The sequence below is a fragment of the Seriola dumerili genome, unplaced genomic scaffold (genome assembly GCF_002260705.1).
Source record: "Seriola dumerili isolate Sdu_G_001 unplaced genomic scaffold, Sdu_1.0 BDQW01000102.1, whole genome shotgun sequence".
Classification (NCBI taxonomy): Eukaryota; Metazoa; Chordata; class Actinopteri; order Carangiformes; family Carangidae; genus Seriola; species Seriola dumerili.
This window is the reverse complement of record NW_019174357.1, coordinates 32587-48934: the sequence shown is the minus strand read 5'-3', so window position 1 is coordinate 48934 and position 16348 is coordinate 32587. Positions and strand designations below refer to the sequence as shown.

At 41.8% G+C, this 16348-nt stretch overlaps 1 protein-coding gene across 4 annotated transcripts in view; it reads left to right on the top strand.

Annotated features, from left to right (window-relative positions):
- Positions 1-1607: 1607 nt before the first annotated feature.
- The window catches only part of fli1 (Fli-1 proto-oncogene, ETS transcription factor), a 31914-nt gene continuing 17173 nt past the window's right edge, over positions 1608-16348 (top strand). The window contains exons 1-5 of one of the 4 annotated variants that reach the window (XM_022746300.1): positions 1608-1716; positions 3477-3561; positions 13033-13244; positions 13526-13677; positions 14695-14898. In XM_022746300.1, coding sequence (XP_022602021.1) covers positions 3523-3561; positions 13033-13244; positions 13526-13677; positions 14695-14898 — 607 coding nt within the window. In that variant the 5' untranslated portion in view covers positions 1608-1716; positions 3477-3522. Of the gene's footprint in view, positions 1717-3476; positions 3562-7919; positions 8082-13032; positions 13245-13522; positions 13678-14694; positions 14899-16348 lie in introns of those variants that run through there. The other 3 variants (XM_022746299.1, XM_022746302.1, XM_022746301.1) reach the window with 3 other exon arrangements.

Below are 16348 nucleotides of genomic sequence, written 5' to 3'. Positions count from 1 at the left end.
AACTTCTTCTACTGTATCCTGAGGAAGGTAACACAGCAGGCCCATGAATGCCATTTTTCAGTAAAACGGATGTTGGGATTTCCGTCCATTGTTTCGTGCTGGGAACACTATTATCAATGTTGTTGTTCTTAATCATTGCATTAGGAAACGGTGCAACAAACAGAAGGTCTAGCCGGTGATGAAAGACGACCTTTTTACCAGATGACCCCCCCCCCCCTCAGAAAAACAGTTTAAAAAAGAAAAAAAAAATCAGTGAAGCCAGTCGGTAGGCCTAATATATTGCCTCTAAGGATTATACTGTTTTTGTAAGTGATTATTTTACGTAACTGAGTGTCTCTATTGAAATTCTTCCCAAAATAAATCAACCTGTTTCAACTTAAAGTTTCCAAGAGTTATATCATTGCATCACCGTTTGGCAGCAAATAGGCTATCATATGTTGTAAAATAATAAAGAGCTGGAAAAACATAATTTTATGATATAGGTGCTTGTTGCAATGATCACATAAAACAGGTCCAAATTACAGCAATCGATCCCACATCTCACGCTCATCACATATAGGCTCTCTAAAGCAAAAAAAGGAGAAAAAGTTACAGGCGACTTCTCTGTTTCACTTTGGTTGCTCTGCGTGAAATAGCGACCTTGATGAGGCTATAAAATGCTATGGTTGGGCGACTTTCCTCACCGTGAATTGCCCCACATCCTTTGGTGGGACTCTTTGGTCGAAGTTGAGGGCAGCAAAGTGAAGGAAATGAAGTTAGTGAACTGAGTGGGGTCAACTGAGCAGGAAAAGACAAACCCGCTGCGGAGGAACTCGTGTTGCTGTTGTATTCCTACGGGAACTGTCACCACGAGGACAGGCTGGAACATGAATGAGTGTCTGCATAGAAACTCCTGATCATTCAAAATAAATTACACACATTTCTTTTTTTTTAAGAAGAGCTGATATTTGGCTTTAACTGGAGGGTTTACTTTGCAGAGCAGAAATGTACGAATCTAGAGGCTGTCTATTTCTCCAGAAATGTTTCACTTCAAGTTTGATCCTTTTGAATGATCTTTTATTTCTCTGTGAAAAGTTGTCAGATAAAAAAATGATGTCTGTAGTTATAATGGAGCATAAATCCATGAATCTGTGAGCACACCCTACCCAGCACTTAATTTGTGGAGGGGAGGTTTGCAGGTGAGATGATATAAGAGACAATAACATTTACTTGGAAGAGAAATGTTTTTGCAGAGATGCTTGTGGCGCGTTTGAAGTTGTCTTGACTGTTCACACAGCAGTTCACCCACATGCGCCACTGCAGCTGGGGTGTATGCGGAAAAACGAATAACTAATAGCAAATAAAAACAAGCTCAAAAACATCTAAAAAAAATATATACATATCTTTTACATATTTATCGACACCCCTCTCCACCAGAAGACTTTGCAAAGTAGATTTATGACGCTCTTTCTCTCTCTGCTTTCCCCTTATTTCATGGTTCAGTGGCCTCACACGGCAGGCAAGGGGAGGTTTTCTCTCGCTGCTCATTGGTCGCGGCTTTCCCATCTCAGGAACATTTCCATTCATACACCGGGCGCTCCTTTTCAGCCCCTTTCAAAATAACTCACTGTCATCATCATCGGGAAAACGGCTTTGCCTGGACGGGACTAATTATTTAGAATTGGAGGAGGAGTGATTCGATCGAAAGAGATCAAGCGACCGACACGGTAACGACAGGTGAGTGTGAAAAATAACAGAAGCGGATTGTGCGTTTTGCTGAAGTCCTGCACACTCTGCAGCGTAGGTGTGTGCACAGGAGGATTATAAATCGTTTCCACTTGTTTTATTTGTTATTATTTGTGCCCAGACTGACTGTAAAAAGCTGTAGATTGCGTCTCAATCGATTTTTAAAAAAATGCACGTTTCGAAATGACTGCAACAGTGAAATGAAACTGCAGCTTCCATCTCAATTCTCGTTAATGTTTGTGTCTTATTGCATCAGACTTGTTGTTCAAACTTTTACCTTATTCGAGGTCTGAGTTGCATCTGACTTTTGCAATCGAAAAACACCACTCACTTCGTCGCAGTCTCACTTTAGGGTAGTCTATAGGTAAGGAGGGGGGGGGGGGGGGGTGGACCATGCCGTATTAGCTGAAAATCAGTTGGCTCTCGTTTATGATGGATAACAGCAAGGTAAGATGCTTAAAATGTAACACTAGAGGGGTCCCGGCCCACGGGGCTGTCTCAGAGGAAGGTTCACGCCGTTATTCACCAGTCGTCCTCTGCCTAATTGGCTGCAGATGCGGTATCCTATGCTCTTTTTACCGCGTAGAAATTGGATGCATTTGGGGAACTTTATGAGGCGAGCCCTGCGTTTGCCTGCAGGAGCTGAGAAGACAAAAAAAAAAAGAAAAAGGTCCCTTACAAGTATTTAAACCGTGCCACGTTCATGTATAACTCCCCCCACCCTTTTTTTTGGCTAATTTATCATGGGACAGGAATTCAATGCGCAAAAAAACTTCAGCAGAAACGTGAAATTGCGCAGTAAAAGGAGAAATTGTGGTGCTATTAAACTCCTGATCGCGTGTAAGAAGGTACAAGTCTGCCTGTGTGTTTTTTTTTTTGTTTTTTTTTTAATTCTTTCATTTTTGTTGAATTTCCCTGTCAGGTATTGGCTTAAGATCACAAGGGCCTGAGATCTGCATCCACCACTAATTATGCTAAAATGCACAGTCGGAAAAAAGTTCATGATTGTATATTTATAACCCTGACAGGTCAGAACATGCATGCTACTGAACAGGAGAGAGGTGTCCCATAAGCCTTGTTAAGATATGTTGGACTTTAATGGTGCGTCCTGGATGCCATTATAGAGGTCCATATACGTTAATTTGCCTTATCACACAGTCCATATAACAGCCGTTTGTGATGGTATATGCCACTACCTTCCTAATAATTGCACAGGGAGGGAAGGGCTAAAGACACCGTCCTCTAAGTGCCCTTTCACCCTAGACTTTGTAAGCTGCACTTATTAAAGCGAAAAGTGTTTCAATATGTGGTAAGCTTTAGGGGGAAAACGTGATGGGGGTTGGGATGAGGCCCCCTTTTTCTCCATGCTGCCCAGCTCCTATTGGAGCTTACTCCTGTTGGAGTAATTCATTCATGTTACCAGTGGGTTCGTGGTGTAATTTCCATCTGCTCATGTTGTTAATGTATGGCCAGCTGTAATTAAAACCTGCCCATATCTAATACCACTGACCACCGCTGAAAGAAGAAGGGGGAAAAAAGAATGAATGAATGAATGAAGGCATTATGTGAGCAGTTATACATGCAGGGGGCCATTAAGCAAATTTGACTTCCCTGTATTTTGGTGGAAGCGGCAACCCACGTGTGCCCTATGTGGAAGTTCACAAAAACAACTAATAATAATAATGATAATAATAAGAGGAAGAAGAATGTGATTAAGTTATGAGTGATTGTCTACGTTTTCCTTTCCTCAGGGCCCACTGGACACTGAGCACCCTTGGGCCTGTCTGTCAAGTAGACATGTTTCAAACTGTCCCTGACACGTCGTCTTACGTCAAGGTAAGACACCACCGTCTCTTCGATCAGGTAATGTTGGAGGGACAAAGTGGGGTCCTTTCATTTCTTATGACTCTGGCTGAGAAAAAAAAAGCATGTGCAACAAAACCCCCTGCAATATCATTATCCCCCCCCCCCCCCCCAAAAAAAAAAAAGTGTATTTCCAGTCAGTGAGCATTATGTAACGATCATCAGTTATTTGCATTAGAAACGAGTAGAATTAAGTATTTACGTTGCATTTTCTCCTGATTTTATGAGTAGAAAATATTATTGCAACATTAAATGATAACAGCTCTGACACTTGCGGCTTTACCATCATGCACATATGCCAGGCCTGTTGCATTTGATCGGGACCTTGTTATTAATTCTCCCTGCAATGCCTGCACGTTGACTCTGTTGAGATGTCACTGTTGTGATCTATCTGAATATCGATTTGATTTTTTTTTTTGTCTTCAATCCAAGAGCTACTGCTGTTATGGTTCATCTTGACGTCACGAATCTCTCTCTCTCTCTCTCTCTCTCTCTGCCACAGTCCTGAAAATGTAAATAAAGCAAACAGCGCACATCTGGTTTTCACATTAAAAAAAACTGCATCGTGCCACATATGGCGCAGACCCTGCATTTCTGAGACGCTCCAACCATGAAATATTTCTTTTTGATATAAGACCATGTATAACCATATAGGCTAATGCCCAACATGATGTTCAACGTGCACTTTGCTCGCAGTTGTCTCTGTGAATCTGGGTGGTTTGCCATGACGACGTTTGCTCACATCATAATAATATACCGAGGGTGACTGCTCGGATTGTGCCTCATTAAAATGAGCCATTATGCAGAGGCGAGCTCGGTGATATCTCCATAATCAAGGTATTTTTCCAAGGGCGACTTGCTAATGTTTTGAAGACTTATTCCCCCTTTGAATAAGGGCTCTTTTCATCCAGGCGCAGCGTTTGTGCCACTGCGGAGACACTCGCCGTTTTAGGGCTCAGAACAATTCCTGATTTGTTGTGAGGGAGTTGAATGGCAAGGAATGTTTTAGGAGAAAATATGCTTTTAAAATGAGTCTCTCTGCTCCCTAAAATAAAGAAGACAGGAGGCCAGTGAAGGAGGGAAAGAGGTTAGAGGGACCTGAGCAGGAAGGCGAGCTAACTTCGAATTTTACAGTTACTTTCATCTCAAAGCTTCTTTGATTTGCTCTGGAAATGCAGTCTAGATTATTTTTTTTGTTCTCATTCCAATAATGTTATTTATTGTTTTTTTTTTTTGTTTTTTTTTTTTTTTTTTTTTCTGCCCGGAATCAGGTTTGGCGTGCATTTATTTGCGTGCAAGTGCTGCACTCACTTACTCACACACATTCACGGAGATATTGGTCAGAATGTGGCACGCCTCAATACAAAATTTAAAAGAAATATCCCTCATTCAAGCGAATCCACGGCCCAGCATTTGGTTTTGTTTGGTTAAGGCCAGGCGAGACTGGAACTCTCCAATAAAAATAAATCTCAAATTAATTATGGCCTAGAGCGAGGGGCCAGACAGTTCGTGCTTATATGCGCTGCAGACTCCACTTTTTGCCCTCAGTATTTTGACTCGGGCTGTCTTTTAGCCCGAGAGAAGGAATGATCTGAATACAAGTCTGCAGTCTAATAAACAGCAACTTTAGCAGGCTCACATGGACTGGGACTATTTCTTCATTGTAATAACAGTCCGCCAAAAAGTTTCTCACAACTTTCAGAATATGAAAAAATAACATAATTTCCCACACCAGATTGAGTTTCCCATGTGTATGTAAAAAAAAAAAAAAAAAAAATGGTTTGATACAAAGTGTAAAACAAGAAAATGGATCATTTGGTTGGGACAGGACCACACGTATGTACTTTTTTCTTTTTTTTTTAACAAATGCTAAACATTAAAGAACCCCCCCCCCCCTTCAGTTTATTCCCACTTTAGATCTCCCCTTTGTCAGACTGTTTTCACTTGTTGAGCCTATGTGACAAATAAAAGCCTCAATACTCACTCCTTTTTTTTCTCATGTATGACATTTAACTCCATATTCTAAATCTTAGTAGGTCTTGGTATAAGCTAAAGAAGAAAGGATGGGCCTAACAATTGAAAGGCTTCTGAACATAAACTCTCCATAGTGTCCGCCCACCTCTGGCTTGTTGCCCCAGCGGAGAGACAGAGGAGCTACTGGCTCGTGGTGTAGGCTAAGGCAGAAATGTCTGGCTGTCTAGTTCCAGCGTCAAGCCAGATGTTCTGTGGTTCACTGTGTAAACCAACTTGCATCTGTTTATTGGCCTTCCAAAATGTTTGTTACCACTGTATTCATTATGGTCTTGGTAGGTCCTGGACCCCCAGCCCTCTTAATCAGCTTTATGACTGGGGGTGGCAGGTATTTGAATACAGAGAGGGAGTAATGTTGTCTGTTGGTTTAGCGTCATTTGAAAAGCATCCTGTAAATTACATGACATTACATTTCATCTATTTACACAACCTAAACTAATCTTGGCCGCCACATTGGAGTGGAGGGTAAACGTAACTTGTTTATTAATGGAAACTGGTGACATAATCCAAAGAGTCACAGTATCATAGTGGCAGGATGGGTATTTTAACATATATTTGTATTTGTGGTAATAAAGCCCTGTATAGTGAATCACTAACTCAAGGTCACATTGTAATCACCTCTTTAATTTCTCACTTTATCAATGGCATCATTAAAATAAATCAAACCCACATACACAGGAATGTAGAGATGAAAAATAAAGAAACCAAACCAGTCACTGAAGAGTTAAACAAGGTGTCTCCCTTAATTACACGAGTCTGAACTGGCCTCAGGCAGGAGAAGCCTTGACCCTTAGCAGGATCCAGATGTGGTGGTCCCAAGGGTGGGGGCCCACAGCCCCACCAGACCCCCGAGTCGAAAGCAGACAGGCCGGCCCTGCTGTCAGTCGTCGCGGCGGCGTATAGGCCGCTCCCCAAAGCAGAACCCCACCACTGCAAAAAATTTTCATCGTCATTTCAGCTCAGTCGTATTAGGCCTATGTTGTTAAACATTATAAAAACAGGCAGTGTAATGAGATACATTCGCTTTTGTCCAAAGTAAAGTCTTAAATGTATTATTTTCCCATCAAATGTGGTTTTCTTGATACTGATGGAATGATCAGATTTTTCCAAACTAGACTCAAACTTGTTTAAAAAATCCCTGAAACAACTACAGTACTGCAATCCAGATTAAAGTCTGTTTTCAATCTCTAAATCTAAATTACAAACTTGTTGGATTTATATGTTTCATTTGTCCTCAGTAAAAAACAAACAAAACAAAAAAAAAGAAAACAAGTGGCAATAGATTTGTAAAAATGGACTTTTCTTGCAGTGTTATTGGCCTGGTCACGTTCAAAGCTGGCTCCATGTCTAGCATCTGCACTAAAATTATGCTTGAATTGATGAGGGCAATTTCATAGGGTAGACGAAAAGAAAAAAAAATCTTTGTGGGGGTGGGGATTAGAAGATTTCTGATTTTGTTTAGGCTCAGGCGAGTAGAGGGAGAAACCATCGAATGACAATAGCAAAGTTAATTCGTAAAAATAATGATAAAAATATATTTATGATCGTTTTGTTGACGCATGCTGCGTGTCATCCATTCAGCCCTGTGCTGAGCAGCAGACGCACACGTGTAGAGCAGACCCTCAGACTATAGTGCGGTTAGGAACTGAATGCTTGGATTTTTATTAATGGTGTCTCAGGGCAACTTCACAGAGAGCTGTAACAAAAAAGACAAGGTTGCAACAGCTCCTGCCATAGGTGTTCAGCTCTCTCTGCTGTCTTGATTTAGAGCTCCATCAGCAGCCTATACGTCTGACAGAAACATCTGTCAAGATGAACTTTATTCAATGTATCACTTTCACTTTGAAATATAGAATAAAACAGAAAATATGTTGATTTACAGAAGGATGGAGGCATGGCCAGATGTAAGTGTGAAGTGTAGGCGTGAACCAAAAAGCGCTCTAAAACATGGGATCACATTAGTTATAGTGTCCTGTGACAGTAAACCTCATTCCAGAAAACCTGGATTAAATGTGTGCAGAAATAATTCATAAGTCGGATAAATAGTAAACCCGTCCACACGATCTGTGCCATTACTGGGAAAGCAAAACACACATCACTATTCTACAGCAGGCTACACAGCAATGGCTGTGCACAACGCAGGCAGCCATCCTGTAAATATTTCCGAGCAGAAAAACATAACAGCGGAGCGACAACTCAATTGTTTTCCCTGCTTATCTCTCTGGGACAGTATCCTGCTTTTTTGAAGGCAGGGCTTTCGGTGACACACAGCTTCCTTCTCAACCTTCTCAACAGTGGTGACTTCACTTCCCAAATTTAGAGGAAAGAAAAAACTCAATCCGGTAAAAGTGTCTCTTTCTCTCCGCCACATACCGGGGGCTGGAATTAATTCAGGAGCGTGTCATGTTTGGGATATTGTCGGGGTCCGCTGAAAATTGCGCAAAATGGACGGAACTATTAAGGTAAGGGTGGAGAACGGGGTGTATGAGTTTGTGGGAGACTGCTTTTTCGGAGTTGCGCCTCCTTTTTTTAAGCAATGGGTTGAAATGCCCCTCTGTGTCGGTCTGTGAGCTGGGACCTCCAATCTGACGACGATGAGCGGCTTTTTTCTCTCGGTCTGAAAGCGGTAACGAGATTTCCTCCTTTTTCTCCTCTCTTTGAAAGTATCCCTTGTCCTTTTTTCAATAAGATGCCTGGTTGTGAGGAGACGCTACGGTGTGGATTTAAGGCTAAATCAGAATCACGCTTTGGACTTTTGGGGACCAAGCGCACAATTACGCACGTCTGGAAAGACACAAAGGAGTGGCTATTTGTTTCAGACAACGCGCTGTAGGCTGTAATTTCATATAGGTATAAGTAATCCACGAGTTCAACGATTTGGTTTAGTCTGGGAAGCGGGGATTGAGCAATAGCTATGACTGGATGTACCGCTGGATATGATGTGTCGAGCTGCGCAACAGCGGTGTGGCACATCGCCCGGCTCGGTCCGAAGATCCTGTCGTTGTTCAGAAAAAAACTGTGATGATTTAGTGTTTTAAAAAGAAATAACCATTCCCTCTTTATTGCTGTTGATTGTTGAGAGTGCTTTCCCTCCGTTTTGTCGGACAGAGAGTTTTGTCAAAGTGTAAGGAAAGCTGTCATTTGGTAACTTCATGCGGTAACTGCACAGTTTGCAACACTTTAAACCACAAGGCTTCACAATAATACCTTGGCTTGCTCCTTATATAGTTACACAACTATTTTGAAATGGTATGTTGGTAGTCAAGAGCGCTGGTCTACATTAACATTGGCTACTGGCCCCCGACAGTCAAATTCCAGATGTATTATGGCTGCAGCCACCAGATGTTGAATGGCAAGTCCCTATTAGTTCACCCTGCCATGCGTCCAGTCTGTGTCCTCTGGTTAACAAGTCTAAGCTGAGAAGAATTCAGCTGCAGCATCTGCATTTACTCTTATTGTTGCTGAAAAGTGATGCATGTGACTTATTTTCTTTTGGAAATTTAAAGTAGCTGGTTTGTGGCGGCTGGGTGTGGTGTGAGTTTTGGAGGAGTGTAAACGTTGGCCAGACAAAAATGTCAGGCTGCATATATAGTCACTTTGAATCCCGTCATTCACAGCACTCTGAGTGTTTTGTTATGTGCTGCATGGGGATGAATGCCATACTACAGGAGGATATGAATGTCTCAGCCTGGATGTCTGTAACAAAGCGAGAAGTTGTGTGACTTAATGTAATCATAATTGAATCCCTGAGTGTAAATGACTGGCTGTGAGCTGCATTCATGCCCGCTAAAAGAAAGGAAGGGCTCTCTAGCCATGAGAGCTTCCTGTCCTACACAATCTTTTCCTGACAGGTTTCCTCTTCCTTCTTAAACAAAAGACAGGAATGCCCCCCCACCTCCACCCCCCCCCCCCCCCCCCACCCGCCCCCCCCCCCCCATACCCCGGCGTGGCTACTGCTTAGATGGCTGTGTGTGAACGCCAAACAGACACACGTGCAATTTGGATGTTGGAGCTATTGCATATATATATATTTATATATATATATATATATATTCAGTCTGCTCCACAGGCGTTGTGACGCACTTGGAGAGATAGACTTGGCTGATGTAAACAGAACAGAGGTGGCTCCCAGCAGGTGTCACACTCACACAATGCTTATAACTGGGCTTGCAGCTTCACAGCTGAGCTATGATTTATTTGATGTTTTTTTCCCTCCTTTGTCTGTGGCACTGTAGAAAGATATATTGCACAACTAGAATTCAAATCTTATAAAAAAATGTTTTCCAAAGACCAAATGTTTTTATTTCAGAAGCTTTCTAGAGATTATTATAGATTTTAAGCAAGGTCTTCAGGAGAAGTTCATCTGAAGTGCTCAAAAGTGGCACTTAACCATTTCAGAAATTATCTGTGGACATTGTGAGATAGACAAACAAAAAAAAGAGAGTAACTGCCTGTAGCCCTCACTGGCAGTATGTGTGTGTTCCTCTCAGATACTGGAAATAAAACACAGCAAATTGGCACTGCTCTGTCATCCTTTCAGCGTCTTCTCATGAGCGTGGCGAGCTCCTATTTTTAAAAAACCCTCTGCGATCTTGATAGGCACACACCACTTGCCAATCATGGTTTCAATTGCACGGGCTGATATGTCACTGTAAATATAACGTGTAACAGTCAAAATAGCCGACTGAGCCCTTATCGGGCCGTAATGAGACATTCCCTCACTCTTCCACACTTTATCATCCGCAGACGAGCTGCTGTGCTCTGCTCAGATAGTGAGTCCTGCTGCCAGTGTTCAGACTATGATGGATCCACTGATGAAATCACTGGAAAATCTAATTCTGGCGAGATGGTTAAATGCTTCTGGAGAGGTTCTGCTTTTTTTTATCCAACCATTAACCTGAAAAGCAGTACTTTAGGAAATGTCCAAAGTTTGTTTTGTGTTTGTTATATGGCGCAGGCCTAGCTATTTCTAACAGTGGGAAGAGACATTAAATATAGTGCCTGAGATTTCTCTAAATTTAGTTTGATGCAGAGTTCTCAGTTCACTTCATTATATTATTAAGCCAGAATAATAATAATAGGTGGATTAAAACGTAACTATAAGACTTTGTAAATCTTTGTATCCATACTTTACAGCCAGTAACAGGGCTGTGGCATTACAACAGAGGGCACTATGGTGCAAACACAGTTTTTCCACAGCAAAAGTCGCCATAACTTCTGAAAATGAATTATACAGAGCAAAGGCTTCACCTTTCACTGTCTTTTGTTAGATAAGTTTGTCTGTAAAGTACCAGTTATTTCAACTACTATAGTTAGAAAGTGGCTGACAATTACTATTTAAGTATATGGTCAAAAACATAGATCAAGTATTGGCATATAGGTGATCATAATCAAAAATACTGTCATCAACTACAATACTCTTCTTGCTTATGTTTCTTGTTTGAGAACTCAGATTTACTCAGCCATATCATTTCTTGTCTTACATGTAAAAACATTATCACTTTGTTAGTGTTTATTATATATAAAGCAGCTATAACTGCCATAGAGACACCCGGTTTGTGATTGCTGTAGCTAAAAGAATGTTGTATTTTTCAACTTATTGTCAAAATAGAGTTGGCGAGAGAGCATCCCTGACATTTATTGTGACTTTAGTGTTTTCGTGCACATACTGTATATACCACATTCATATTATAGTCAGTCTCCGTATGTGCCGATTCGAACGTTTACCCCAAAAAGAGACATTTGTCATTTGAATAGGCCTAAGTGAAGACTTTCTACTCGCATGAAATGTCTTAGAAAGGAATGGCACTGAAGTTATGTGAGATCAGGAGGATTTCACTTTCATAAAAGTAACATTTTAGAGAATGCAAACGACATGTTGGAAATATTGATCAATGAATATCAAGTAGCATTTTCCCCCTGAAGCAGATATGTGGCATTTTGGAATGAAATAATTCAGTCCCTGGGGATTAGACACGTCTCGGTCTAAGCTGTGCCATCAGATCCTATCAGATCCAGATGTGCCTCAGACCTGAGCCTAATCCTCAGCAGAGGCATATGACTGTAATGATTTAGCTTTCTGACTTGTTGTTTTTTTGTATTTGTTTCTTTGATTGTTTTTAACAATGATGGATAGGGCGTTTATAACAAAGGCTGACTCATCAAGTCATTGTGAAGCAGTCCCTACATTCTGTGCCAGCTAAAAGTTATTGCCTGGCACAGGTCTGAGATGGTGACATTACCCAACTCTGTTCACTATCAAACACCACAAGTGGTGACATCTGCATGTTAAAATGTAACCCACCAAGTGCATAATCCATGCTTTACTTCCAAGACATTACACGAGGAGCATGTTGAAACCACGTAATATCTTGGCCGGCCCTGAGTTTCTGCGTTTGTTTTCTTTAATAAACTTACATTGCTCCAGCTGAGCCACAGCAGAGGGGTCAGTGTAGCCGTGACCCCCCCTGCTTCTGTTGAGTCTTCAGCTGTGGAGGGAAGCCCAAGGCCCAGACAAGACAGACACATCAGGGCCTGACAGGGGATTTTTGTGTCCAGCAAGTTAAGAGGATACTGATAACGGGCAAGAGAAAACGATTACACAGCCAGGGAAATTTGTTAGGATACTTTTGTAAAGTCAGCATGAGAAAATGAGAGATTCTTGATTTAAAAAAAACAAAAAAAAACAAAACTTTTTTTTCCGTTTTATTTGTAAACCTTTTAACGGCTCATTACTGGTAGAAAAACCTTACCTAATGGATCCTATGTAAGTAAACCGGTACGTTGGATGCCTCCAATCTTACAACTCCGTCTTACTCCACTGTGGGCATGATTGAAGTCATCCTAACATCAACAGGAAATGACAGTTGCTACATGGGCTGTGTACACAAACCACTTAGGATGCCAGACTGTGATATGACCCATAACTGCACATAATTGCTGTAAACAGAAATACACAAGAGACTGAAAAATTGACATCACAAGTTTCTGGGTAATGTCAAATGAGTGACTTGATGTTGTATCTGCTCATGATTTTCAGTGTATTCTAATCATTCTTGTTGGATGACTGTGTCCTCCCACTCTTAAAGGAATAGTTGGTCATTTGGAGCAAATATGACATTGATACCACTGTGATATCTGTTCATTGAATATGAAGCTAAAGCCAGCAGGCAGTTAGCTTAGCTTAGCTTAGCACAAAGGAAGCAGGGGAAACAGCTAGCCTGGCTCTGTAGAAAGCACCTAAAGCTCTTTAATTAACATGTTATATGTGATGAGAATAGAACTAATGACAGTATTCCCCAAAATGTGAAGCAGTTCCATTAAGGGTGTAGGACAGAATGGTTGTACATGACCTTCTCACTTGTTAAGTGAGTCAAGAAACACATACCTAATATTTGCTCCTTCCACCTCCAGGAGGCGCTATCAGTGGTGAGTGAAGACCAGTCCTTATTTGAGCCTCCGTACGCTGCTGCTGCCCCTCTCCCCAAGACAGACATGACTGCATCTGGCACACAGGACTACGGCCAGACCCACAAAATCAACCCTTTACCCCCCCAGCAGGAGTGGATCAACCAGCCAGTGCGGGTCAACGTCAAGAGAGAATATGAGCACATGAATGGATCCAGGTATGGCATGACAGCCACTTCCTGTGTTCTTACATTCTTCTGTGTTGTGTGAAATATGACTTTTTTTTTTCTTTTTTTTTTTCTTTTCTTTAAATGGCCATTTCTTTACCACAACTAAGCTTCACTTTTGCATCTAATCTTTGATATAATTGGCCCTGGCGAGTGCAGGGCTTAAATATCCCGTGCCAAAGTAAATGACTGGAAAAGAAAACCAACAACACCCAATTTATCTGCTGATAATATTTTTACAACTTACTTGTATGTGTGTGTTTGTGTAGCAGGGAGTCTCCAGTGGACTGCAGTGTGGGTAAATGCAATAAGCTGGTGGGGGGTAACGACACTTCTCAGATGAACTATGGAAACTACATGGATGAGAAAAATGCCCCTCCCCCCAACATGACCACCAATGAGCGTCGAGTCATTGTACCTGCAGGTAAGACTTAGCTATGTGATCACCACTGCGCTGTATCTGTATATTCACTGCACATTTATAAAGGTGCAAATTGTACCAGGTGTTTCTCCCGCGCTGCTGCTGCTGCTGTGAGTTCAGACAGAATCACCCCTCTCTTTTGGTATCATTTTGCCAATGCTGTAAATGTTTTATGAGTCCCAGTTTTTATGTACCCAGTTCATGGTGTAAAGCATTGTTCCAGTGTATTACGTCACCCATGGGAGCACAGCTGAATGTGTGCAGGTAGAGAGATGTCAGCTTGTCTGCCAGACCAATATATTTCTCCACTGTTTGTACAAATTTGATCTTTTAGCATGCAGAATAATACAGTTCAGGGAGTAACAAGTGCAGTTTTGAGGTTAAAGCCTTTAATTTTAATACCGAAGTTGATTATTTTGTTACACATGAGCCAGAGAGAATGACTGTATTTTCCCAAAAAATGAGCACATCTAATTCATTTAATTAAAATCGGACGGAGCCTTGATAAAGTTTCCATTATAAAGGCTATTCAAGTGTTAGTACTAAACTGATGCAAAAGGCCACTCATCTATCAAACTAATAGGAGCTCTACATGGAGGCCACTCCTTAACCACAAGTGGTAAGTTTGGGGTTTGGTTTTCCAACTTGGCTGTGCAGTATATCAGACTTGGGTCAAGTAGTTCTTGCAGATACTTTGTATTTAGCTTAAATAAAGCAAAATGTACTACAATGTTTGATCACAGGAAGGGATTTCAGAATATTACTCTGAAAGATGATTTACCTGAAACCTAATATGAGTCATCCCACTCAAGCATACCCGATTCATATGGTTAAAATAAGACAAAGAATATTTACAACTAGCTAAACAACGTCTGCTCCTGATATAAATTTCTGCTTCCAATTTGTTCATTTCTCCCCCTCCCTTTACCTTAGAGAGGCACTCCCGGCTCTGTCTTCCCTGCTGTCTGTCCACAATCAATCCTTTCACATTCAACACAGCTCTATGCTGTCTTCCCGCAGACCCGTCGTTGTGGTCCCAGGACCATGTGCGCCAGTGGCTAGAGTGGGCCATCAAGGAATACGGCCTGTTAGAGATCGACACAGCCATGTTTCAGAACACCGACGGCAAAGAGCTTTGCAAGATGAGCAAGGACGACTTCCTCCGGCTCACCACCATGTACAACGCCGAAGTGCTTCTCTCTCATCTCAATTACCTCAGGGAAAGTAAGTACACTCAGTGCAAATTAAGTGCAAGAATAAGCAAAGAGGCAAATCAAGAGGAACAATGTATGATGATCAGTTAATGGCTTACGGAGCATATATTGAACTCCAATTTATTAATAGAAAACAGAACTGAAAAATGAAGAACATATTGAATCATCAGCAAAAGGACAGTAATGTTGATGCACTGTGCTCTTTGTATTTTTGCTGTACATGCTGACTGTGCCTCAGCTGAAGTCTGCACTGCCATCCGTCTTTGCCAAAGAAAAGTCAAAATCAACTTTCAATCAAAACACAAGCCTCTTTTCATATACTTTTCTCCACTTTTGGATGAGAAGTTAGAGTGAAAAATCGCCAAACCCGGGCAAACAACATGACACTTTTTTTTTTGTCACCGCACCATATTCACATTACCATCAATAAACAATGAAATTGCTTTTACTGGAAACTAATTTCTCCATAATGTCTACCCAGTACTAAGCACGAGCTGTGGAAACCAAGAGGGTTTCTTTCCCCTCTCGAGATAACCATCAACTGCATCCCCACCACTGCCCCCCTCCACTACACTTTGCAGCGCCTTATTCCACATGGTCCACAGAAAGATGAAGCCCAGGTGCATTGCCTCAGGAATCACGCTAGGCCTGTGTGTTCAGCACAGCAAAGAAAGTTGATCTGCAATTTGCAACGGAGGCAACTAAATTTGAGCCTCTTACCTTTGAAGAGTTCCTCGGTGCAATCCGGCTTCATATGTTTCGGCGGGGAAACGAAGCCAATTTTCTGAGGCAGTATGCAAATTGCATTTCAATACAAGATGTAACATCTGGTGCGGGTATTGCTTTGAATACACAGTAATGTCTAGTTCAGACAATAGCTTCATCCACTGTTTACTATGAAAATAAGCAGATCATGAGTAATGTGATTGGTGGACATACAGAGAATTCTTTTCATTCTGTACTTTGAGACAGTGAGAGCTGCGTCTGCTGCGGCTGCAGAATATCATGACACCACGCTGGGTGGAGTGACTGATGGCTCAACTAAATTTAACATTACTCCCAAAAAATTGTGATGGGCCTCAGTGTGATGTAATGGGAACTGCATTTTGTGGGTGTCAACAGTTTTCTCTGTGCACAGCGTCTGGGCAGAGAGAGATGCTTGTCATGAGTATAACAGCCTCATTGTGTAGCACTGCAGCGGGTGGATCTGTCTGACCGCCACTGGGCACACTCCGCAGAGCAGTTTTCATTATGGCCACTGGCTGCGGGACTTAGCCACGGCTTAGGCGTGCTGCACCGCGACTCTGCCCATTGCTGTCCTTTTTTTGATTTAGACCTTGTGTGTTTTGGAGACAGAAGAGATGTCTTGGGAATCCTCTCCACTTGCCAGTTGAAATTGCTTTGGATCTGTTCCCGACAATCAAAAAGATGAATGCTCCCGTCCCGCGCCTGGACTGACT